General features: G+C 39.7%; 2 protein-coding genes across 2 annotated transcripts; both read right to left on the bottom strand.

Moving 5' to 3' along the window:
- Window positions 1-4,309: 4,309 nt before the first annotated feature.
- Window positions 4,310-9,243, bottom strand: LOC115688986 (uncharacterized). Its single transcript, XM_030614954.2, has 5 exons — window positions 8,991-9,243; window positions 8,820-8,869; window positions 7,683-7,788; window positions 7,526-7,584; window positions 4,310-4,644 (listed from the first exon to the last, which is right to left on the bottom strand). The coding sequence occupies exons 1-5, from the start codon at window positions 9,117-9,119 to the stop codon at window positions 4,596-4,598; spliced, it is 393 nt and encodes a 130-aa protein (XP_030470814.1). The 5' UTR covers window positions 9,120-9,243; the 3' UTR covers window positions 4,310-4,595.
- A 1,214-nt stretch (window positions 9,244-10,457) lies between these two features.
- LOC115688984 (uncharacterized) lies at window positions 10,458-19,684 on the bottom strand. Its single transcript, XM_030614951.2, has 10 exons — window positions 19,260-19,684; window positions 18,341-18,728; window positions 16,925-17,131; window positions 16,623-16,835; window positions 16,184-16,250; window positions 15,863-16,087; window positions 14,659-14,750; window positions 12,983-13,165; window positions 12,755-12,891; window positions 10,458-11,027 (listed from the first exon to the last, which is right to left on the bottom strand). The coding sequence occupies exons 1-10, from the start codon at window positions 19,415-19,417 to the stop codon at window positions 10,790-10,792; spliced, it is 1,908 nt and encodes a 635-aa protein (XP_030470811.1). The 5' UTR covers window positions 19,418-19,684; the 3' UTR covers window positions 10,458-10,789.
- Between the last annotated feature and the right edge of the window lie 6,816 nt (window positions 19,685-26,500).

Genomic DNA, 26,500 nt, shown 5'->3' with positions numbered 1-26,500 from the left:
TGGCTACAGAATTTGCAAGATTCTGCATTTTCATCATCTCTCCAATATATCATACAACCCATACTACATACATCAATCCTTACAACCGGAAGACCTAAGTTATCCACTAGCTTTTTCATATCATAAAAATCACTTGGCATGATGTTATCACGAGGCAATGATTCTCGCATTACTTCAACAAAAGAGTTGAAGCAATCCGCAGACAAATTATGCTCTGCCTTGATATTTAATAGTCGGGCTATCACCGATAACTTAGTGTGGTCCTCACAACCTGCCCATAAAGGTTCATCTACCGCTTTCAACACATCTCGTAACCGATTAGATTGAAAAGTTTCATTATAGACATTCTCATCAAAACCCGTTACTCCTATATCTTCCAACTGTGAAGCGTGACTAGTACCCACTTGTTCACGTGTAGGAGTAAAACTAGTACTTGCATGATTTGATTCTGTGACAAAATTATAACTAGCTGCATCAATCACCATCCTCTCGTATGAGTTTAATTGCTCATAATAGCCACATTCTTCCTTAACTGAAAATTGGTCACTTCTTCCATATCCTTCATCAGATATAAATGGTTCACCATGGGAAGTCCAATTATAATAGTTCAGACTAAACCCAAATCTAGTAAGGTGTTCTCTAACTTGATCACACACAAGAAATTTACCATTACCGCACTTTTTACACGGACACCTTAACTTATTTCCATCCATGAACTCATATTTACTACTAGCAAAGTCTAAAAATAGTTCCAACCCAGTACGAAACTCATCTGTCAATCCTTGACATCCGGGTAAGTTCTTATTATACATCCAAGCCCTTTCTCTTTGCATTGTGTCTGTATTAAAATAAAAAATTTTGGTAAAATATTTAAAATATCATATCTATTGTTCTTAATTAAAACCATAAAATTTTGGAAATTATAATTTTTGTTATTCACGCAACAATTAATATGAAATTGCAAAAATAGAAAAAATTACCATGTAAAGAAGACTTACCTAAATATTTGACTAAAATATTGGTAGGAGAAAGTGGTCAATTTGATGAGAATTGCAACGTCCACTTGGATTGCGAGACCTTCAATTAGACACATACCCAAAAAAAATAATCACTTAAGAATCATTTTTTAATAATTTTTAATGTGCGATGGAAACGGAATTCATCCCTCGCAAATTTGCGACGGATCCTTGATTCCGTCGCAAATTTGCGACGGAATTTTCATTTATTCGTCGTAAATTTGCGACGGAATTAACTTTCCGTCGCAAAACGGCGTGGCCGTTCGGCCTCATCCAAAGGCCGGCGAGGTGTCGCCAGTCGCCGGTCGTTAAACGAGTGATGCAGATACGAAAAAAAAACAAACATAAACATATATAAAATAAAAGAAATTATAATTCAACGATGAATAGTCACGAAGCTAGCTATGATACTTATCGGTACAAAAGCTTCACCGAGATTAATATGTGCGTGCGCATTTTGCTGATTTCGAGACATATGAAAGAGGGAGAAAAGCGAGAGAGAGCGAGAGAGAGAGAGAGAGAGGGTTGGAATATCACGGGCTGATAAACTACAAATTTGCGACGGACGTTCGTTTTCGTCGCAAATTTGCGACGGATTTGGCGACGGTTTTTTTTCCGTCGAAAATTTGCGACGAACTTTTTGCGACAGATTTATTTTCCGTTGCAAATTTGCGACGAACTTCTTTCCGTCGCAAATTTGCGACGGTTTTTTTTCCGTCGGAAATTTGCGACGAACTTTTTTTGTCGCAAATTTGCGACGGAATTAGCGACGGTTTTTTATTTCCGTCGCAAATTTGCAACGAATAAAAATTCCGTCGCAAATTTCCGACGGATTTTTCATCCGTCGCAAATTCTGTCGCAAATTTGCGACGGAAATAAACCGTCGTTAATTTGCGACGGAAAATATAATCCGTCGCAAATTTCGTCGCAAATTTCCTACGGAAAATTTCCGTCGCAAATTACATGTTTTTTTGTAGTGTTAGCCATCCCAAATTTCGTCGCTAATTTCGTCGCAAATTTTCGACGGAAAATTTCCGTCGCAAATTACATGTTTTTTTGTAGTGGCAGACCAAAAAATTGATTTGTCACGAACAAAACTATTGTCATTGATGATTGCTTTGACTGGCTCCACGGAATTGGTCAAAAATAGAGGGGATTATTATACAAATGATCCATGAACTTTGACCCAATGTGTAATGCGATCCCTAAACTTTCAATTTGTTTAATGTAGTCCCTAAACTTTAACCTAATATGCAATGTGATCTCGGAACTTTTAATTTGTTTGATGTGGTCCTTGGACATTTAATGTTCAATCCAGCCTCTAATTATATGAAAATGTCCAATATCATCCTTCAATTCATTCAAATTCAAGGACAATATTGAATATTTTCATATAATCCAAAAATAAATTGAACATGTACCAAAAGTTCAGGGATTACATTGAACATATTAAAAGTTCATGAATGATATTGCACACTGGATTAAAGTTCAGGGACCATATTGAACAAATTGAAAATTCATGGATCACATTGCATATTAAGTCCAAGTTGAGGGACTATTTGTGTCATTTTCTCAATATACATCGAATTATTTAAGTGCCTAACTATTCGGGCTCATTTCATAATAGATGGGACATGCTATTCCGTTGAGCAGAGGAGCTCATAAATGTTAATTTTCTTTGGACTTTGGTGGAGAAAATTTACCCAACTCACAAGTAAAATAACGACAGAGACGTGTTTCTATGAATTTTCCTTACATAAAGTCAGAGTCAAGCAAGCATGCCACGTCTTTCGACACTTCTATGTATTGCCTAGGGTATATCCGCTTTACCAAAATTACCGCACATTGGTTTCGACACACATTGGATAGCTACCGACACCATCGGGCATAATTATAAGACAGAGATTTTGATCCATCCAAAAGCGACATAAATTGACACATTCAAGCTCGCTCAACATATAATGTCTTGGAACGGAACGACTTAACACATTCGTGATCTGAATGTAACGTGTGAACAAGAATTGCTGTTTGCGCCATTTATTTTCTTTAGCAAAGATGAAGCAACCTCTGGATTTAATACCTTTCTCAAAGGTTTATCCACGACACCTTTCCCGAAGTAGTGCAACCACAGCCCTGTTCTTCCCTGAGCATTACTTTCATATTCACTGTTTTTTTCCTTCGACTTTGCCCTTCATTCTCCTTTATTTTATCATCTCTTTGCTTTATCCTATTTTTTTCTTCTAAATTTCATGAAAACATTTAACAATTTTAGATCTTTTTTGGTAATTAAGCCACACCAACTAGTCAAAAATTTCTGCATGAATACTGGGGTTTGAGAATCACAATACAAGAAGATGCAGACCTGAACTGACGTTAACTTACCAATAAAAAGAGTACAGGGCAGACATATTTGCAACATAATAAAGTTCCGTAGTAATCTACTTCGCAACATCTAGACCCCATTCAAGAAACAGATTAAACTCTGATGTCATTCTCAAATCAGCATCAGCTGAGCTTGAGTACCCTTGGTGGATCAACTTTGGGAAAGGACCTTTGAAGAATGCAAATATCTTTAGGTTAAAGCCCCTTGAGAAAATGCAAATGGCATTTAGTAATTTTTTATGTTAAAGCCCATTTGAAGAATGCAAATACCTTTAAGTTAAAACCCCTTTAGAAAATACAAATACCTTTAGGTTAAAAAATTCTTTGTAAAACTACTTTGGCCAAAGTATTATTTGGCTATTTTTTTTTTTTGCAAAGGACTTTGGGAACCTTTTTTTATTTAAAAAAAAAATTACCCTTCGCCCAAGCCGACGAAGGGTTACGACTGCCGACGAGCCAGATCTGGCGCCAGCGATCATCGCCCAACCTCGGGCGACCCCCGGTGAGGGTCGCCCAACCTCAAGCGACAAGGCCTAAGGTTGCACGACCCAAGCGCCGTCGCCTAGACTCTTGCGACCCTAGGTGACGGCCCCCTAAGGTCGCGACCCAGGCCAACATCGCTTGGGGTCGCATGACCCAAGCCGATAGCCGCCTGGGGTCATGCGACCCAGGCCGACGGCGCCTGGGCAGTCGCCCAACCTCAGGCGACCGTCGCCTGGGTCGGGCGACCTCGCCGGCCCTTTGCCGTCCAAATCCGGTGTCATCGTCCGCTCTCGTTGGCCATGCTTTTGTGAAGAAAATAAACAGTAACAAGGAGGCAAAATCAGAATATTAAAATTTGAGTGAGGGTAGTTTGGGATGTGGTAGGCCGAAAGCCCAAAGCTGGTCTGGACCAGCTTTGGGCTTTCGGCATTCCAAATGCTAGCATTTGGCCAATGCTAGGCCGAAAGCTGAACCAAACGGGTTACAATCATGGTGCCTTTGTGACCAGACAAAGTGATACATGAGTTATCATCGACACCATTTGTTCCATAAAGAAACCCAGACCGATTTCTTTTGTGTACTTTGCTACAACCAACATACCCTCTATCACAATATCAGGGCCAGAAGTAACATAGCCAAAGGTATCCACAAGTTTTGCTTATAGCCAACTCTCTCCAAGAATATTAGATCTGAAATGATGTCAAAGTTGCCTAATTAATCAAACGATCCTCTGATGCCTTCAATGCTCTCTCCAAGTGATAACCTGGGAAGCACAGAAACAAATGAAATAAGATGGTGTCTAATAGATATAAAAGAGTACTTTGCCCCGAAAAGACAGATGGAAAAGCATGACAGCAAGAAAATCCGCTGAAAGATATGAGATGATGTCAATATAGGAAGGACGTGAAATTCCATCAGAAACCAGTAGTGGGAAAGTTTACACTCAGAAGTGTGGATCGACAGTTTCTCACTGGACCTACCACCTTTTAAAATGCCGCAAGTGCCTACCCAAATATAGCCCAAACACTGTGCTGTGTTTACCATCCATCTCAACAGAACAATTCACGTGCAAGGAAAATGATCCTCAGTTCCACAAGGGACGCGTGTACACTTCTATGTAATCAGCCATTTCACATAAAAATGCAATTGGAATTTTCAGCAATGAAATTATAAAGAGATATCACAGAACCTCTAGAACTGCAAGTGATTGAGAATTTTCAGTTGAGGTTTTGAGTAAGGCCAAAAGTGATGCTGCAAAAGTAACTGTTGAAAGGAAAGAATCCTTGGATATATGTTTCCTCTCTTAGGGGCTGGAGACTTCTAACAGAGATCCTAGTTCACGAAATTTTACAAGGTGAGAAAGAAGACCGCATGCCTGGTATAAAGTTTTTCAGCTCAATGACAGAGCACGTAAATTTCAGATGCGAAGCATAGGGAGATTGGTTGTAGTATATTAAAGGATAGGCACATTCTGTCGGAAAGCCCATCTCCGTTCTAGGTGGGCATTATATTCCCTAAAGCGAAAAGAGAAAATCAAGACAGCTGTAGAGGCTGATGATGATTTGGTTTGAGCATCTTTCTCTAGCTGACAAAAGCAAAAATTGTCACAAGGCAACTGGGACAAAGTGTCACTGTTAACCAACAAATAGGGCAAAAGTAATCGGCTTAATAAATTTCTCCTCATTCTCACAAATAGAGACATCATCAAATATTGTGCTGACAATATCATTTTGCCAGGTTTCTAATTCCTTAATCTTTATTCTGACTAATCTATGACTTTGGTACTGTACGTACTTGATTGACATTCTAGTAGAGGGAATTTTTTAATGTGAAACCCATGGTGTTTCTTCTGTCTTGCTCATTAAATTGTCTCACCCGTTCTACTGAATTTTACATTGTTTCTACCCACGAGTGAGGGGTTGAAGTTGTTTGCTCATTGTTTAAACTCTGCATGGTGAGAGTTGTCGAAGATCACTCTTGCTTTGCTCTTGCTGACTTTTCGTACATTCTAATTTTCTCACTTGTATCTTTTGTCCGTTCATTATTTTATTGGAGTGAATGGAGAAAGATAGAGAGGGTGATATAATTGTCGCTGCATGATTTGGTAAAGGATTAGATTTCCTACTTTTAAAGTTTGCTAGAGAAAACTGGGGTTTGTTGTAACTTCTGAGGCTTCCACACTTTTCCGGATGATTTGTGCATGTCTCATAAAAAGGCCATGGCAAGAGCTTCAACGGTTGCCTTAGCAGGATACCACACCTAAAGCAAGACTGCTAACTTATATCCAGCAGCACTCAAGGGTCCTTGAAAGGACGCAATAGTTTTGCAAGCAAAATCATAAGTGTGTCATTGGGGTAGCTGTGGCTTTAGCTTTGACTATAACCGTAACATAATGTTTGAATAACTCTAATGTTTAAAACATTTATCTTGTTAAACCTAGAGTCATACTAAATCTTTTTATTATGTAACAGATTATATTTTTAGCTTCTAAGTTGGGTTACAACAGCCACAAATTTATTATCAAGGACAGGCCACCCTAAACCTCCAATAATAAACTTCCTTTTTTTCCTCATTTGAACTCGGAACTTGTTTCCAAAAAAACTCAGAACTTGTTTCAACTTTTACACTTGAGCTAATAACCTACTAAAGATGACATAGCACTCCTATTTCATCTATTTGAATGTCCACCCCAAAAGATTAAGATATTAGATGGAAAGAAACTTCATGCAAAGCCCATTGAAACCCGAATATCAGGCGATGGAGATAACGTCATCAAATGGATCTTTCTACTAATTTCTCGTAGATTACGATCACTTATCCCTTCCTTAATATTCCTATTGGCTGACAACCTCATAATACCTAAAAGATACTCCTCCAATAACTCCAGATTCAAGAGGGTTAATATCACAACATTACATCAAAAACAGAAGCTATCTATCAAAGTACTTCAACATGAATCATCCTATTCTTATGCACAAACAGCTTCAAACGTCCATTCTAGATTTTAAGTGAAACCATCTCATTTAACCTTATGATGTACTCGACGCTCATCCCTGTATAAATCTAAGCAAAGAATCTTCTATTCATCAACTATTATATGGGATAGTTAAGCGGATAAGACAATTTTCAACTTTCTATTATATGTCCTACCAACAACATACACCATATGTCATAGTAGTTAGTCGCTGAAAATATAAAAGGCAGCTGAAAGAACTAGAAGCAAAATATAGTCGAATAGTAATAGAAAAGAAAGCTGATATTCTGGGGCTTAGAAGCCAAAATGCATTTAGAATAAGACATCCGGCTACAAAGTGTCTTAAAGACTATTTATTTATTGTGTTCCAGATATAACTAGAACTCGAACTTAGATTAACTCTTTCGATCACGAGTATTTAACCTCATCAAATGTCGCATGCATATCACATAACCACTAATTATAGACCTTACTACGTAAAAAGACTAAGAAAGAAATTAAACACTCAAAACTACTTGGGGACAACTACGCCTTAGTATCAATGAGTCTACCTGCCTTCATACACAATATAGATTTTCATGTTTATTCCACAAGCATATGTAAATTAATAAATAATTTAATTAGTTATTTTTATCACCGCCAAAATGAGTATCTACAAGATAGAACTTACTTATGCATGCAGTATTTGTATTCCTGGCCCCGTGTAAAGTCTTTCTCTCCTTCTTCAAGCTACAAAATGAACACATCCCTATATGTATTAAAAAAAGCTAGAATATGTAAGGGTTTGAATAAAAGATATAGCGAGACTTAATGGAGGTTCCTCTTACTGGATCACTTTCATAGACAATCTCATAACAAGTTGGAGAAAGGCATTTCAAAGCACAATTTTCCTTTGCTATCATTGAAGACTTGCATTGCCAACCCCATAAGCCGCTGCAAGAATAGAAAATGTGGAGAGTCATGCAAAAGTGATGGACATTTCTCTAATCGAATATATTTATGAACACCCCTTCACAAGAGATTTGCATCGCAGATATGCCGTGAGTCTTTATCACTTTGCACTTGTATGGAGGGACTAACTAGAGTCACAAGATGGATTGTGAGCCATGTAGAAATTGGTGGGCTTACTGACAATCCATATGAAATCTTATATTAACAGATGAATGACATTATAATATTTAAATGCTTTAACACGTACCCACAAGCATAAGCTAAGATTTGGCCCAAGACTAGCAAGGAAATTGAAAAGGAAGCAAGAAGTGTAGTACATATGCAGTGAGTTCTGTAACACTAGTAAAAAGGCAGGAACAGCTATTATTATTACAGTGAGCTACTCAAAGGTCTGGAATTTTGCTATTTGATCTAATGTTCAAAGGTTATAAAGATATGAATACAAAAATATGTAGAATTTTAAGTTGGGTAGGTTGATTAGACAAGTGCTTCTTGCTCCTTACAAATCGTCTAAGTACAGAGGGTTGCATGCTATTAGTTCAACATAAGGGGTAAAGAATGAGTTCATGCGTGGAACGTGGATGTTAAATCAAATTAACAATGGGATGACAGCAACATACAGATGGATGATTGCATTTGAATTTATTCAGTTTTATCCACCAGACAATAAGGATGAACACAAAGTTCACTAATTGAAGCTGTGGTAAGACAATAAATGCGACGCAGCACGACCGGATCACATTGAACCGGTGATATCGTTCATCGAGAAGCCAATTAGCATATTCCACACGGGACAGGGGAACAACAGCTCCCTCAAGCTGAATTCAACTTGTTCCAACAACCGTGAACCCCCCAAAACCCCAAGTCTCCGCCATCCATCGAAAAAATTGCAGCATCCAACCGCCCATCGCACAAGATATCAAAAGGGTGCACCGATGCAACATTACAAATTAGCATCCCCCCATTTCCCAAGCTTTTTGTTCTCGCGTAAAAGAGATGGGCAATGGAATTACCTCTCTATATCAGCATAACACTCGTTCTTCTTCTGCCTGATCTCGTTGTCCTAGTCCGAGGAAGACGAAACAGAACGGCAAAAAAAACGCACGAGAAATCAACCCAGAAATTCCAGCCGACCAAGAAGGGAAAAAAAAATTCAAGAACGCGTCGCGCGCGGGGGGGCTTACGGAGATCGGGAAGCGGGACTTGGCGAGGGCCGCCGGAGCCGCGAGAAGCGAGGAGAGGAGGAGGAAGAGGAGCAGGCGGAGAGGGCCGGGAGGAGGAGGAGGAGGAGGGCTGCCGCCGGTTCCGGCCATGATCGGTCGGAATCCGAATGCCGCCGCGTGTATCGAACCTCGGCGACGGAGCGGTGGGCTTCCACGAGGGCTTGTGGCCTGACGAACTGTGACGGTTGTCCTGGTGTTTTACAAGAAGAGCGAGCTCTTTAAATTTTCTCTCTTGATCGTTGAGCTAAAAGTTGCTATTGAGGTTGAGCAAACGAGTGTGTGAATTTAGGGTAGACCATGAAATCTGGTTTCAGCTTCCAAAAATTAGGGCACCCGATGTTCCAGGTTCTAGGTGGAATCGCGAATCTAGAACCTGAAACTTTAAACGAGTTTTTTTTTTTTGTTTTTTCTTGATCTGTGTCTTCTCATGATCCTGCGGTGTGTATAATCTGGAACCGCTGGCCTGAGCTTTCATGTTAATATTTTATATTTTTCGTGTGTCTAAATATAAGTTGTGGTCGGTGAATCGTAACAACAAATGATAGTGCGATGATTCGCTGCAATTATTTAATTAATAATACAGATGAAAACCTGGTTGGACCCTAAAACCGACCTTGGAACCTCCTATAGAATAGGTTTCAGGTTCCAAGATATATAAAGCAAGTTCTAGGTTCCAAAAAATGAGGAACATGTTCCTTTGATAGGTTCTAGGTTCCAGGTGGAACCTGTACGGAACCTGGAACTACTCATCCTTAAGGAAAAAGACCATTGTGAACGGGGGATATGCATCGGTGACTGAGCTGGCCGAGCACCGATTCTGGGTGGTTCCCAAAAAGATAGGTCTGACTCTCGATTTCAAAAATTTGGGATCAAGATTAACCAATCCAGTTCTCAAGACCGAGAATAATTGGTCCGATTCCCGGTTCCACATAAGAAATCGGAACGACAGACCTGCCAAGGCTTCTAAATTTTTTATTCTTAATTTTTTTGATCTTTTATTCTCTAGAGGAGAATAGAAGAAATTAAAAAAAAAATTACCGATTCCACGACCGATTGGACCGATTTCTAACTCCACAAATTAAGAACCGAACCAGGATGAAAATCTACTCATCCCGAAACCGATCATCTCTGCTTATGAACGTGCGAGTGATTATTAGATTAACATGTTGAGTTGCCGTGTCGAAAATGAAGTTGCTATTGGAAGAGGGAAAGCTATGTGACAAGACAAGTGAATGATAGATTGAACCGGAATCATAATTTGAACGCGACCGACTGATGTCGTATCATTTGTATATCGGTGGGTATCTACGGCCTCGACTTAGTGCATCTCTTAAAGGAGCGACATTATTTGTGAACGGTCTCTTGCATATATGTTAGTGCGCAACGTTGAACACAGAAGATCATTAGCTGATAAGCAACATTGTCGCATGAAGCTCAAAAATCAAAATCTATTTTGGTAAAGCTACTACTGGCAGGAGCCAAACAAAATCCTTGCATTTTTGCTCCCTCGAATTCGCTACTTTCGAAAAATATGCATAAACCCTGTGTAAATCCTACCTTTCGCAGACCGTCGACGTACAGACTTGGTATGTACCGGGATCGTTCCCCTCGAAACAGAAGAAGAGGCCACTCGACACAAACTTGGAACCACCCAAAACGCAAACGCGACGAATCTGAATGGACAGCCACCTAAATTTAGCAGCATGTTATACGAGCCATGTGGTCTGAACACACTAGATAATCTGCGCGCTAGAGAATCATCAAGAAGATGCGATTGACTCTGATTCACTTTCTCCGGATTCAGACACGGGGATTGCTCCGGAAAAGTTGAACTTCTTGTCGATGGAGAAGATGCTAGCGATCTGCCGGACTACGCTTTGGACTGCGACACTTGTAGGAGTGACGGACTTGGGAAGACTGGGCAGACACTTGGGAAGAAACTCCTCCTTACCTGAGGTTGGGATATACAGACTCAATACTGCCTGGCAAAATAGAAATCTGCACAAGAAATGGACAAAGAAAAGGAAAAGAGAGATGAGAAAAGCCTGAAGCAAAACGTGCATGTTATATAATCATTCGAAAGATACTTCGTCAAAAGGCGCTCTGTACACTCTCGCCAGAAAACTATCACCTCTCAGAAGCTAAATTGCTAGAATCCAACTGTAAAATAAGTTCAAAGAGAATAGTGACTGGTAACAATTCATTGCAAGTCAAAGAAATAGCCCCACAAAACCTGCCGCATCCCAATGCTTTGAACTGTATTAGTTTTACAGCCCAATTCTCCAGTATTACTAAAAAGCTTAATCCGGTCAAACCACATTGATATATTCACTAGTTTGGCCAATCGAACCGGGTAAAACCTACTTTTGACCAATGTTTTACTCGGGTGAAAGCAAAATAAAGAAGCATCCAAGAACTGGTTTGGCCACTCCAGTGCAGTTTCAAAACATTAGCACACAATGCACAAGACAATGAAAAAGAATGTAATGTGAGGGAGTAGATTGGAGAGCTTTTCATCACTGAGCGAAAGCCGCTCTTTTCTTGAGGTAGGCTGCTTAAAAGCCTCGTTGTTCCCTTACCAATACACCAACATATCGACCAGCCTTTTCTAATCTGGTGTAAGGTTTTGACAATCATAACTTCCAGAAAGATAGGTCTATGATACGAAGGGTAAGACAATCTTTCAAATCTTTAGGACCAGGTGACTTTTTCATGATGATCAAATATGGACATGCCAGATAATTGAAATTTAGCATACAATTAAGCTGTGTAAACAGGGATTCAGCTGAACAAAAAAACAGGCAGGTATTCAGAAGTTTTTCAAACTAAGTGTCCAACAACAAAGCTGAGAAAGCTACAAGAAGTTAACTTTGGCGCCTTTGGATATCCTATGCTAGCTATGTTGCACAAAAACTACAAAAACTAACCAGCTGAACATCTCTGTGTAACATATATGGAGTCACATATGGCAAAACATCTGAGCTGTTGATTTGGAGAGTCCATAATAATATCTCCACGAAAAAAGTAACCATAAACCAGCTTATGCATTCACTGTTGAGGTGAAAGCCCAAAATATGTAGGACTTATATTTGCAAATGTCTCTCTACATCCTTTGTAAATTAAACAAACTTACCTGCTTTCCCTATTCTCTTAGCATGAGTGATAATCACTGAACATAATTTCAGTGCTAGAGAGCAAGGAAACTACTGATAATTTGTTTTAGCTATTTGATACAACTAATTACTCATGAAGAGCACCACAATTCGCAGCAAACTTATTAGATGATGTCAAAAACAGTGAAAAAATATCCAGCCTCATGGACAAATTTTCCATGTCATGCACGTCTGGGTTTGGTCAGTTGGGGTGAGCATAACAGAAGGATTCAACAACCCCTATTAATTCAACTTCCCAACTCCATCTATGACCTTAAAGTCTGAATCATCCAATCTCATGAGAAAGCCAAGCAAGAGACCACATCTTCAGCCAACTAATTAATCCAACAACCGAACCACTAAACTTGAACTGTTAATAGCATTGAAATCTGCACACTCATCTATATGCATGTGTTGGAAACCAGGCCAACTTATACATAGACTCTCCCAGTAACATGGCCACCATTACAAAACTCAATTCTATGATCAGAAGCAAATATCAGTTGTCGATTTGCAGGAGAAGTATGTATGTAATAGAAATGAATTAGCCAACAGAGAGACACTGATCAGTACCTGATAAGAAGTCGCCTTAAAAAAGGGTCATTCAGAATTTGTGCCCAGACAGGATTAAGGGAGTCAGATGTTGCCAAAGCAAAACCCCAGTCATTCAATGAGGACGAAAGCAACTTCTCAGCTTTACTAAAAACTTCCTGAATGGTTTTATTCCTGTTAACTTATTGAAAGAAACTAAAAAAAAGAAAACTAAAGCATGAGGAATGAGAAGGGCTCATTCTTACATACCATATGAATTTCTGAGCTTGAAACACCTAGCAATATACAGAATGCCTGCAACGGAGCTGTGAGGAAGATTGTAAATAAGCTTCCACCAGGGCAACGAGAGAAGTCGTGTGCGACAGTTGGAGCTAAACTTCTTGGAGATAAAAGAAGTGCAGCAGGTTCTCCTTTTTCCGCTCCATGTATAGCCTGCGACGACAGCAATCAACAGAAATTCCTAACTTTGCCATGTAATGCTAAATTACACCAGACAGAGTCCAGACTTCTACAAGAAGTAAGTCAAATAGAAAACCTTTGAAAGTTAGAAGAACAAGGAGGACACATAATTTAGACAACACATGGACTCTAATTTTTGTGAGGTTAGTCCAAAAGGTACACGATACAAAAAGATTTTTGGACTATCAATCTTGCAGTCAACATTATTCTGTCGTCATGCCAAACTCCAGTTTTCTCACTAGAAGAGGGGCAGGAATGTAATAGCATTGTCACAGTATGCCCATGTTAAAAAAAATTATGTTTTACATGCTCCCTGATCACCAACAAAATGGTAGAACAAGGTGAAAATAGATGCTAAGATGTAGTGATGGGTAAAAAAAAAAAATATTCATGTACGAGAAGAAACTTTTGGCATGCTTCTAATGGAAAATGTCTCTTACTTTAGACTGGTGTGAATGGATCTATATTTTTCAAAAACCAACTTAAGTTTTCTAATCCATATCAATTTACATCCTCACTTTTCAAAAAAACAATTTGCACAAACAAACTAAATCCACCATGTCAGCTCTATTCAGAGCTTGGACATGGCAGTCATGGAGCTCGTCGAGGCAGCCATGGCGAGCTTTGTCGGAGCTTGCCAGGGTCGCAGCGTCGAGACCTCAATCTAGGCTGTCATGGAGGTCGGACTGTCGCCTATACTTCCATGTATGAGGAAGATATTTTGGGCATGCTTCTAATTGAAAATGCTTCTTACTTCAGAGTGGTGTGAATGGATCTATAAGTGCACTTTCACACCTACACATTCTTGTAGTTAATTTACTCACTCTTCCGCAGTCTAACACAATCCATCCAAATGAACCTCAATGAGCTGATATCACCTCATGATAAAATAAGAAACAAATAACTATATTCAAATATATAATTAACATCGACTGCTACCACTTAGGAGCTATATTTCAAAGGTAGGAGATTACCTCCATTAGTGAATCACAGTTATTAAATGACAATTTCTTGAAAAAGCTTCTCTTCTCCAAGTAGCATACACTTCATTACTTGCCAACCGCACTTAGTGGGCTAAGGTTTAGTTTGTTGTTGCTGTGTCATACACTTCATTGCCTAATTCGCAAGATTATTGCATAAATGCCACCAAGACACTTCAAGCATGATACAAAAATTACATGCACAACAGGAGAAATACGTTGGACTGAGCAGAAAGAAAATTCTTTATCACTGGTAACATAACTCACACAGCATCCATAGTCTAGCAAAATCACTGGCTTTTAACGATTGAACAGGGCGATGGATCCAGAAATTAAGAATGGAAGAAGGATCATGGGAATCAGTCCGGCAACACGTAGTTGTTAACTTGTTATATTGTTTAGGTTGCTCACTAACTCACCTACTTTCAAGAAAAAATAGATATTTACAAGCTTGCAGTTAGCAGATCTAGTTAGTCCCTTACTTACCTCAAAGGCCATGCTGCTGTCGCTGTCAATTACTAAAACCAGTGGCCTCCTTGTGAATGGAAGTAAGTCACAGGGATATATGCAATTTGAACCTGACAGTTTACTGTCCGACATTAGGAGGAGAAACTTCTTAATGGAGAATAGCATCTACAGTATTTAACTCTTTTCTTACGGGAAAGGAATAAATTATTGCAAGACTTACAAAAGCAGTTCAACAGTATGAGTACCATAAAATAAGTTGGAAATATAAATAACAGATGAAACATCTCCCGAAAACTGTCCTTCCAAATTTTTGTATGGATCAATAATTAAGAAAAGGAAGTATCACAAGTTCCAAGACCAATAATGCAGACCAATCACCATTTTACAACATTACTTAACATTGGCTCTCCATCATCTAGATCCTCTTTTTGTCCCTAAATTCTCAAAATTCAACCCTCAAAATGAGAAATGAGCATGTAATTTGATGCAAACCATATGTTGCACCAGCAGTTCATGTGCAGGAAGGCATACAAGGCAAAGTTTTTCCAGTTCACAAATTCTGTATTGTCTTATGACAGTCTTAACCAGCAAAAATATCAGTAACAGACACCAAGATTCAGAAATGTATGAGACAATATCAGCATGATTAATTAATTGACAAAAGAAATTGATTAATTAGGCCATAAGCTATGTAAAGGAAAAGCACTAATCATCTAAACACAGCCCAGTAGAATAGATTTCCATGTACCTAATTAGGCTTTCCTACAAAAAAAGATAACAATTATTTTGCACTTCCCAGAAAGTAAGTTTACTCTAAGAGAAAGCCAAAAGCCGACTTTTTACCCCTAGCAATTCAGTTAACAAAGCTCTTCAAAGATGTCCATCTCCTTCAAATTAAGCTGAGTGTTTCCATTGACAAAAGAGTCCACTAGAAGTAAGTTAAAGCTTGCAAGATCTATACAAAGATTGGCAATGCTTTTTTTTTCGCAACATGCTTCAACAAAGTCAGAAGCTGCAACAAGAGCTTCTATCAAAAGAAAATTACAGTATGCTTTACATCTGGCCCTGTGAATTAGTACAGTCACAATTAAGAAAAGAACTCATACAGTCAAATGCAATCAGAATGCATGTCTTGATAGATAATATAATATTCACAGGCATAAACAGACAAACACATTACATTTATGAATAGTATATCTCAACAACCATTGCCAGAGATTACCTCCACTATTACGATTACCAAACTGCAAACAAGGACTTCGGTGATGCATGCAGTCAACTTTGCTTTGTCCAGACGGAGGTACATCATCACTTAGGGAGCCAAATGTAATACTAGACGTTTCATCAGAAGATATGCCAACAGTCTGGAGGTTTCTCGCTATGTTTTCTGTAGCATCAGAAAAAGCTCCAACCCCGGCTGACAGTGAAATGGAAGATCTTCTTCTTCCTGAGGCAATGCAATAGTTGTCTCATAATTGATGATTGTACTTCACATGCAAAAAATTCATTAGCATGAGCCAAAAAATATCCAAAAGTGTCCCACCTGAAGCTGACAGATATAGTAAAAGAACTCCATCTGGTGGAAGCTCTTCACAAATAGTGGCAAGTACCTGTCCAAGAAGAGCACAATCGCAATATAAACCACGACCTTCAAATAGCAGAGTAACTAAAATCACAATCCCTGAAAACTTCTGTAAAAGGAAAAACTCCTCTACATTGTTTGTGCAACATGATGGCATGAAGAATGAATAATCTGTAACATTTTAATCAAACCATTGAATATTTTGACTTTAGGCTGGCTTGACTCGGGACACCAGCATCTATCATAGATGTTTTGTTCTGCCATCACATTTTGAGGCCACCTCACATGTTCCATACGTAGCATACCAATAAGATTTCTTGCATATTAATACTTTTTATTCATTTTTCTTTCTTGGGCTGTGTGCATGCGTGGGGGGATTTATGCTCCGTAATATACTTACTGCCACAAAATGGGTCACTGATGGTCGATATAAAACAGCTTTTCGCGGGTTTGGAGGCAAAGTATGATCAACAATATCCTGAGAGCAGCTAGTGCGAGTATGACCAGAAGCACCAAGTTTAGTTCCAGGTGACTGGTAAAATGAGCCACTTGGTTCCCACTCCAAACACTGAAGCATCCTGAAAGTGTCAAGAGTGAGCTCTGAAAACTTCACCTGATTAAAAAAGCAGGAAAGATAACTATAAGGGTACAAAGATCTTCCCAGAAACAAGTAGGAAAGGGGTCTAACAACTGATGGGTTACCTCATTATGGTGATAGCTGCTCAGTATTGCATCTCGTAATCTCAGATGTCTATTTGTGATAGACGCAGCAACACGTGGCAGAGAATCCGTGTGGGGATCCAAAGCAAGACTATATCTCAAAGGCCTGGTATTCATAAAAGCCGTGTCAGCTTTCAAAAACCTATTAATTTCCTGAACCACCAGCTTCCATTCTTTAAAATCAGTGTCCTGAAAATAAGATCATGCACATGTCAAGCCCAATCTATATAAAATAAAGAATCGCGATAACTTTGCATTGCCAAGAATTTATTTTTGAACTTCTCATAAGATAATGTAAATAAATGGCCTCATAGTGTAAATAAATCACCAATATGTCTGTGATAGCGTCAAGAAAGCTTATTTGGGACAAGATAAATTTCCTATAATTAGTTTCAGGTGCTTTACTAAACTAAAACACTGTAAGTTCTAAATGTTTTGGCTTTTTGCCTTCAGTCAAAAGCTCCTCCTCTGCCCACATAGCTGCGGTTCATAAGAACCATAGACTGCACATCCCATCGATAATATAATAATAGCTATATTTTAAAACTAAAGACACGTGGCAAGAAGATAAGAATACCCTATATATGTGCAGGATCATAGCATTGATAGTCTTTCTTCCTAAATCGATCAGATATCCACTGTTTTTAAGGCATTCTATTTGGCGCAGTTTCCCCTCAATTCTACTTCTGGTTTCTGACATTCGATCCCACTTGTTCGGTCATTCATAATCCACACGAAACCCAACCTCTACTACTTAGAAACAGGAAGTTGCTCCCACTCCCCCCACTTCTTTTTCTTTTGTATTTTTTAGCTGTGTCAAAAATAACTGTGTAAAATGATAAAAGCATCTTGATTCTGAAAAGACGACTTAAAATTTACGACCCACTTTGCAACAATTCATCATTTTGTCAAATAGACAAACGCCTATGATTCCCAGTGCTACAATTACAGAACATCATGGTTTATACCACAAACCCAAAATTCAATGTTAGATATGAAAAACCAAAAGCAAGCCAAAGCCCCATAAAAACTTTAGATTGTCCAACTTCTTCACATTTTTTAGGCTTTGAAATGCTAACATGCATCTAGTTGCTGTTCAGCACAGTACATTCTAGTCAACTTTTGTTTTTGAAAGGGAAAACTGCTCCTTTTCCAGTTGAAGTATAGGTAAGTTTGGTTCAGTGAGACCATCTTCATGTCCTACTATTATTCAAGATGACAAACCTATAGGTCCAACGCATACATAGAACTCATTAAAGAGAAACCTAGATGTGTAGTCAATGACAACATCCTGGATATAGGTTTCAGCAAAACTCCAAAGAAAAATCATAGACATAAGTGCCACAAACTAAAAAAAAACTGTCACGTAGACAACTCACAGTAGGGAAGAATAAGAACCTGAAATGTTCTCTTGCATTCATCAACCAACAATTTTAGTTGACCAACCAACTGATTCACCATTTCTCTCTTGTTAAAGACTAAACAGACCATCAAAAACCGGGCAAGAAACCTCAGCTGCTTGTTGGCCAAATTGAGATCCTGAAACAATCCCTCCTTAAAATATTCCCGGTTCAAAATTGCCTCATAGAATATGTAGGACTCCGACAAATAACTCGCTTCGCTCGTGCGCATGTACTGCCCAAAATATAGCTGGGCAATCCGGGACGCGATCTCGCCAATCTCCCATCTCTTGAGCCCAGCTTCCACCAACTTCTGCCTATTCTCTTGCTGATACTTCCACAGTTCAGTGTACACTTTAAACACCTTGTAGAAGTAGGTGTCATACCTATTAACAGAGCATGACCATAAATAATCAATCTTAACAGGAAAAACACATGAACAAGAAGTGACGAATTCTTACCATGTCTGGAAAAGTTACCAAAATGAACGTAAAATGATTAAATCAGCCCACTTCCATTTTCTGAAGTATCTCAAACATATGACAGGAAAAGATCTGGCTTGGTTAATAAACAGAGAAAAGGCTTCATATGGGCCAATGTTTAGAGTTACCAGAGCTAAAACTAACTGAATTGGATGCTACAATTTGCTGAGACAGACGAACAGATCACCACAGTTCGACCAATACCATCTCCTAATTCATGAATCAAACAAATTCGGTGCTACAAATACTAAGGGATAACAATAAATCACTAGAACTCTACTAATACCCATCTCCTAATCTACTGAATCAATACATCCGGCAAACGTGGAAGATGAACACGCACAGACCATCACCCCGCACCCACTAAGCCACACGCCCTCGCGCTCACACACAGATTCTCATAGAGATAGAGAGAGAGAGAGAGAGAGAGCGAACCTCTGGCGCTCGTAGAAGGGCAAGTCCCTGATCTTAGAGAACTTCTTGTCGGCTTTATCGACCAGTGACCAATACACCTCGCTCACCGGTATGATGGCATTGCCGCCGCCGCCGCCGCTGTTGCCATGAGCGTGCTGCTGATGCTGATGCTGCGACATCGTAATCGGCGACGGGCGGCTTTCACGAACCGTCCGCGATCATGGCGTGAACCGAGGATCCGGCTTGCGGTGTCGCCGCGGCGGTAATTCGGATTGATCCAGGGAGAACCGATCGCCGGAAGTTGGCGGCGTCGGAGAGCGGCGGCCGGAGAGGAGCGCCGGGGCCGGAGGAGCGGGCGCCGCGCGGCTGTCGGCGGCGGCGGCGGCGGCGGCGGCGATGGCCTCCTCCTGATGCGACGGTGGTGGAGCCGGGGAGTAGGAGAGAAGTCGTCTCTCTCTCTATGAGCTAGAGAAGTTCTTCTTTGCGAAATTACCAAAATGGTCCCTCAAATCGCTGTCCCTTTATCTTTGTGCCGGGGCCGGAGGACTTTATAGGAAATTACCAAATTGACCTCCGGCTATTGTCACTAAAATCAATTTTGATCCTACACCTTTAGCCCCTCCTAATCATATGCCTAAACAAGCTCATCGACCATGAGAGCAATGACAATACGCTTGGCTTGCGAAGCTCATCGATGGAATGTCTCGATAGATCGTGAGTTTGCAATGGACGACGGGGTTTGGATGGAGATTCACATGGCCGCCTATCGATCGACTTGAAATATGTTAGGGAGTCGAAGTCTAAGTTGAGAGGGATCCATTCGTCGACCGAGGGGCGATTGTAGCTAAAGGATCGTGAGCGGTTCTGAGTCCCTGGAGTAGCGCGCAAGTTAAGAGGGAGTTGGAGATTGTTGCAGAGGAAGATCGGGATGTACAAACGAAATCATCGCATTAAGGATAAGAAAAGGAAATCGAGGTTCACAGACATGTCCACACACGGGCGATCTCGTGAAGATTTTTCCACGCTTCAAACAAGAATCATTCGACATCGATCAAGGAGTCCATCGGATTTTGAAAAAGATGATTGGGATTGGATCTTTATTTAGGTTTCGATTTCAAATTCAAATGAAATCCGGACTGACGTGACTTGAAAGTGAATGTTTGATGGGAAGGAACATCCCTTCAACCTTCTCAACCCAAAAAGAAAAAGGAAAGGAAAAAAAGTTCCTTCAACCTATGTTTGGTAAGCTCCATACGGATTACAAAAAAGCTATCCAAATTCATCTCATTAACAGAAATTTAACTCATGGTAAATTTCTTAGAGCGAGATAGGAGGTGTGCCGGTCGCGTTGGTACCATTAGTAGTGGCGGTCGCCTTGACACAACCTCGAATTGGATCGTGCTGATCATCTGGTATGGTTACGATCATGTTGTTGCGACTGCAAATCTGATTGTAGTGGTGGTCACATTGTTGTGAATCTAAATGGAAAAATATAAGGTCCTTCATGAACTTCAAGTAGTCATTTACGAGCAATAAAAAGGTTCTTTCATATCCTCACGTACTGTGAAAAAACCATTTTGTTTCAAGACCAAATTTACAACAAAAGAGGGAGGAGGAGAAGTAATTGTCAAATATCTCAAGCTGCGCAACAATGTATGCGAGCAAATTTCGCGAATTCTCGAAGTAGCGTGAATTCATACGTGCGTGAGATCATCAAACCCTGGAAAGCATATTCGAGGGGTAATAATCTTAGGAGCTTGCATCATTTACTACGGGTTAGTTAACGATCTCTCTCAATTGCACGCGTGATTTGTGTTATTATATGAGTTTGTGTTCCATCCATGACCACAAAACGTTAAACGGTTTGGTGTATGTACCAAAAGAGTACCAAAGAGCACGCATTAGATTATTGCACTTATTCTTGTGAGGTCAACCCATGGCCACCGACCTTACCACCTACATTTTATAACGCATGATTGCGCTCCATGCGCGAATATATAAAGGGAAAATACTATCAAAAACCTCAAATTATATCAATTGTGACAAATTTACCCTGAACCTTTTTTTGTGACACGAAAAACCTCAAACTATGCGACTTATGACACATTTGCCCCACGATACTTTGGCTCATGGGCATTTTCGTCTTTTTCCTTTTTTTGTTTTTTTTCCTTTTTTTCTTTTCTTTTCTTTTCCGGCGAGGGCAGCCCTCGCCTGAGTCGGGCGAGTCGCCCTCGCCAAATCCGGCATCGGGCGACTTCGCCCGACTCAGGCAAGGGCTGTCCTCGCCCGACGCCAGATCTGGCGAGGGCGACCCTCGCCGGCATTGGGCGAGGCTGCCCTTGCCGGATAAGAAAAGAAAAGAAAAAACAGAAAAAGGAAAAAGACGAAAATGCCCATGGGTCAAAGTATTGCGGGGTAACTGTGTCACAAGTGGCATAGTTTGGGGTTTTTCGTGTCACAAAAAAAAGTTCAGGGTAAATTAGTCATAAGTGACATAGTTTGAGATTTTTCGTGTCACAAAAAAGTTCAAGGTAAATTTGTCATAAGTGGCATAGTTTGGGATTTTTGGTGGTATTTTCTTATATATAAAACCACACAACTTGAGCAAAGCATGCAAATCACAAATCCAGGCAAGCAAAAGAAGAGAGAGATTTGTATTAGAGAGAGAATAACTTGTATCGATCGTCACCCTCTTCGCTCCGTTACCACCTCGTCTTCTCGGAGAAACGCGCGATGTGAAATATTTGAACGTGTGTGTTGGCATTGATCATCTGACCGTTGCGTGGCTCGCTCACTAAATTTACGGGTGGGAGAACCCTGAGCGCAATGGCGTTTTTCATCCCGGTTCTTTCGGGCTTCCTCTCGTCGGTGAGACCCTTCGGTTGACGGCTCCAAGTTACTCTCGGGACCTCATTCCATTCCTCAAGAAGTAGCACACAAAGGCACTCATACCACCTCATTTCCAATTTCACAATCAAAATGCTCGAATCAACAGGAAGAATTACATTAGAATTTCGTGTAGAGCTTTATGATCAAATTGGCAAAATTAAAAAGTTTAGAACTGAATTGACATATGCACGGCAGATTCAGTTATCAAGCATCCTTTTTCTATATCTCTATGACACGTGATGAGATTTCAAGAACTTATTCATTCCGAGGTTCGAGAACATCTTGGTGTATGCAAAGGAGAAGAAAGAATACATGCCCGAATACTTTTGTTCCACAGCATGTCTGGCATTAGAATCGTTTGACTAGAGAGGCTCCGCGCATTGCCGCGGCATAAATCGTCATAGTATGCTGGTCGCTAGATTTGACATTTCATCTTTTTCTATCAAAAAGCGATTTAATATAGTGCATACCCCATTACTACGAGGATTTCTCTAAAGAGATTGAAAATGACCAATGGGATGATTAGAATAGACATGAGAAATAAAGCACAAGGACGAATCGCGAATGAAAATGTAGCATGGCTAGCGTGAAGCGAACATGTCATTTTCCGATTGCTACCTGTCGAAACGAGATGAGAGATATCGAAGAACGCTTCCCGATGTCTAATCATCCGAGTTGGAACCCACATTGCACATTCATACCTCCTAACTTCATTTTTCTCGATCGATTTTAGTGGTTCCCGTTGACACCTGAATATTTTCGCCGACAAATTCACTATGGAATACGCATTTTTTTGTAGCTAAAAAATATTTAAAAAATAATAAAAATAATAATAAATTAAAAAAAAGAGGATGGGGTAGAGTATCCAATTCGGTCATTGTTGCAAACACCCAATGTGACCCATTAAATTTAAAACCATGCCCAACTCGCCCCAGCCCGGTCCGTCAGCATCGGATCTAGTTTTGGGCCAGCCCATTAGACAGTCCAGGCCCAAAGGGTCCACCTTAATTTGGCCCATAGCCCGGCCCATAACGGATCAGACCTCTCTCTCTCTCTCTCTCTCTAAAAAAAATTCGCTCGCCTCATGCGCTCATGTCAGCTCGCTGTTTGCCGTCTGGCAACGCCATCTCATTTTCCAAGTGACAGCACGTCAGCTCACTACTTGCCGTCAGTGACCTCAAAGAGTAGCGATTGTCGATTTCAATCGACGGATCCAGTTATTTGTTCAAAATAGATCTCGACGGAGCTTAATCTATCCAGATTCGATAACGCTTTTTATAACCGCGTCACGACATATATATTATAGAATAAATTTCGAAGAAGCCAATATCCAATCATAGATTGACACATCGTGAGCTCGGAAGAGCCCTAACCAACTTCTTTGAAGGATTTTTAACGTCGTCTCGCAACTTTGCTTGATAACAAAGAGCTTAGTAGAGGCTCTATGAAGCCAGGTCATTTTTGACGGGTCGAGATCCGGTCTAGAGGGATAGGGTTTTGTGTAGAAAGGGGTAAAATCGGAATTACGATCGTTGAGTGAGGGTGAGATGGGTAATAAAGAAATTCAAGAACTCGCCCTCTCGGCAATGCCGAGAATGTTGAGATTGCAAAAGGCGGGTCCATCCTTGCCTCGGAGAAATGGGCTTTCAATATCATCATAATAATTCCTGAATTAATTCACTCGAGACACCATAAAAATAAATAAATAAAATTACCAATATCGAGCAAAAGTTCACAGTCACTGTAATCAGGTAATTAGCAATTTTGTGCCTTGAAGTTCACAATCACTATGACTTCCGATGTAAATCGTGGCAGCCCCAAGAAACTATATAAATTGTACAATCTTTTTTAGGATATTACACATATCTTGCCTAACAAGATTAATTATTCTGTAGTTTTGAATGTTCCAAATTTTCAACTATCATCCAAGCACAAAAATCAAGTCGGGTTAAACTGGATTGACCCGACCCGGTTTGACAATATTTCAACAATACTCAACGTACTAAAATTCGCATGGTAAATTAGTTTACTAAGTGACGTGACAATCTATAAATAGTTATTTAAGTTATTAGAACCATTTAAGCATCAAATGATCTGTTATATTACCTAGCGGGCAAATTTAGTGGACAAGTCTTGATATGTCTTGCATCATTCGATTTATTTAGTTTCACCCATTCAACGTAGGAAATTACATAAATTAACAAAAATCTTGGCTAATAACACCGAATATTATGTAAGTTATTCCAAATCTCCGACTACGATTCAAACACAAAAATTTCTTCGCATTGGGTCCGGGTCAGGTTCGGGTTATTTTTGACGGGTCTACCTCCATGTGGATTCTATAAGGTGATTTCTCTATGCTAGATTGTAATGCTAGTTAATCTATTGCATGGTGTGGAGTGAGGTCACTACTTTTACTTAAGGTCTAAGATAGGATTAGGAAATGATCCAAAATAAAATTTGATAGTGATCCTTGAGTGCTGAAGTTGATAAGTTTTGATGAGTTTGGAAGCATACCAAAGGATGATTTTCAAAACTGAAGTGAATTAGAAATGGATCCAGGCATAATCAAAATTTGGTACCCATTAGGTGGAACGGACTGATCACTTTCGAGCAATTTCACCCGAGCAAGATCAACCTACCATTCCGGGTGCTTTAATTATGCATGGATTAGCCGGAAAGCAGGTTGAGGTTCGTAAAGCTTATGCCATAATTAGATTGTTATCATCGGAACTTGTCTATTATATTCGTCCCGCGGTCATATTTACATAAGAGGATCACGTCGGTTTGTTACAACCGTCCTTTTCGTCGTTAGGCTTAAAATAATCATGGATTGTCCTTTTTTGGCAATGTCGTATTACGTTGGGAGTGTGGTCGCCCCTATCAACTAACTAATTTGTCACTAATTTTTCAAAGTTTGAAAGTTTATCCCTAAGTAACAAAATTAGCATGAAGAAGTCGTCTTTCCAATTGGAAACATGCACTATCTAGAAGAAGTAAGAGCCATAAGCATGGCAACAAAATCGTGCGTGAAAAGAGGAAAAAAGCCATGAAAAACGTCACCTCACTTGGAGGCGACGAGAGTAAAGACTTGGAAATGGGTTGACTTTATAAGAGACATGTCTTTCCTTACCAAACTTACTTGTGTACGGGAATAATGGCGCACATACTTCATGAACTTTGGTCAAATATGCAATATAGTCCTTGAATTTTTAATTTATTTAATATAGTTTTTGAATTTTAGCTTAATATTCAATGTGATCCATGAACTTTTAATTTGTTCAATATAGACTTTTGATACGTGTTCAATTTAGTCCCTGAACTATGTGAAAATGTTCAATGTAGTCCCTAAACTTGAATTAATGGAACGACTACATTGAATGTTTTTATATAGCTCATGAACTAAATTGAACACGTACCGTAAGTTTAAAGATCAGATTGAACAAATTAAAAGTTCATGAATCACATTGCACATTGGGTTAAAGTTCAGGAATCACGTTGAACAAATTAAAAGTTCAGGGATCAAATTGCACGTTGGGCCAAAATTTATGGACTATTTGTGTCATTTTCCCTGATCTATAGATTTGAAGTCTAGGCTTCCATAACTATAATTCACATGCTAGTACAATTTTCCACTTATTTTTTTTCATGAATTTTTTTTTGGTCCTTTTTAAGTCAAAGGTACGGTTTAGCTGTAAAATTCGAGCGCACGTCGGCGAAAATAATTTATTCCTAGATAATTAGAGGACGCAGGGACTCAAAGTGCGAAACTACGGAAAATTCGAAAACTTGCGTTGCAAAAGAAAGCAAAGAAATTCCACGCCGAACATCATAAGCTCGATCCAATATTAACTAAGAATTTCGGACCGAGCTGGAGAGGTAAGAACCGCTCTGGCCCCCTCTTTTGAGTATTGTCATCGATCGTGATGGCTTTTAAAGAGCTTTGTGCTCTAGTAGCTTTTCGAACGAGCGGTGAGAACTGTGCGATCCGATTGCATCAACTGGCCCGCCCGCCCTGAGAAAATATCGAAACGCCTATTTCTTCTATGTAGGGCCGGCCCTAGGAGAAGAATCCCACTTCCTAACACCTTCCTTCCTCACCATAATAAATATATATATCTCTTCAATTAAACTAGCCAAAAGTCTTCGTTTTAGCTCATATATTTATCTTAAGAAAGAGTCAATTGAAATCTAGAGAATAGTAAGGTCAACGCAGGACCCAATAAATTAATTGCACGGAATCGATTTTTTATAACATGAAATTGAAAATAGAGATTTATCCCTTTTGACTCGACGGACTAAATTTCCTCCACGGCAGATGGGTCAATACCGAATCACGATGCACCGCGACATTTGCTCGCCGTATTCCTCCC

This window comes from Syzygium oleosum, unplaced genomic scaffold, assembly GCF_021117445.2.
Source record: "Syzygium oleosum isolate NSW1041296 unplaced genomic scaffold, Sole_v2.1 Sole_v2.14, whole genome shotgun sequence".
NCBI lineage: Eukaryota > Viridiplantae > Streptophyta > Magnoliopsida > Myrtales > Myrtaceae > Syzygium > Syzygium oleosum.
This window is presented reverse-complemented; position numbering and strand designations above follow the sequence as displayed.

Coding starts and splice junctions, on each gene's coding strand:
- LOC115688984 (XM_030614951.2), bottom strand. CDS start 19,417: ATGTCGCAGCATCAGCATCAGCAGCACGCTCATGGCAACAGCGGCGGC. Junction 16,088..16,183: donor ACTATATCTGTCAGCTTCAG/GTGGGACACTTT, acceptor GCATTGCCTCAG/GAAGAAGAAGATCTTCCATT. Junction 14,751..15,862: donor TGGTAATCGTAATAGTGGAG/GTAATCTCTGGC, acceptor GTAAACTGTCAG/GTTCAAATTGCATATATCCC.
- LOC115688986 (XM_030614954.2), bottom strand. CDS start 9,119: ATGGCCGGAACCGGCGGCAGCCCTCCTCCTCCTCCTCCTCCCGGCCCT. Junction 8,870..8,990: donor AGTCCCGCTTCCCGATCTCC/GTAAGCCCCCCC, acceptor TCCTCGGACTAG/GACAACGAGATCAGGCAGAA. Junction 7,789..8,819: donor TGTTATGCTGATATAGAGAG/GTAATTCCATTG, acceptor CTATTCTTGCAG/CGGCTTATGGGGTTGGCAAT.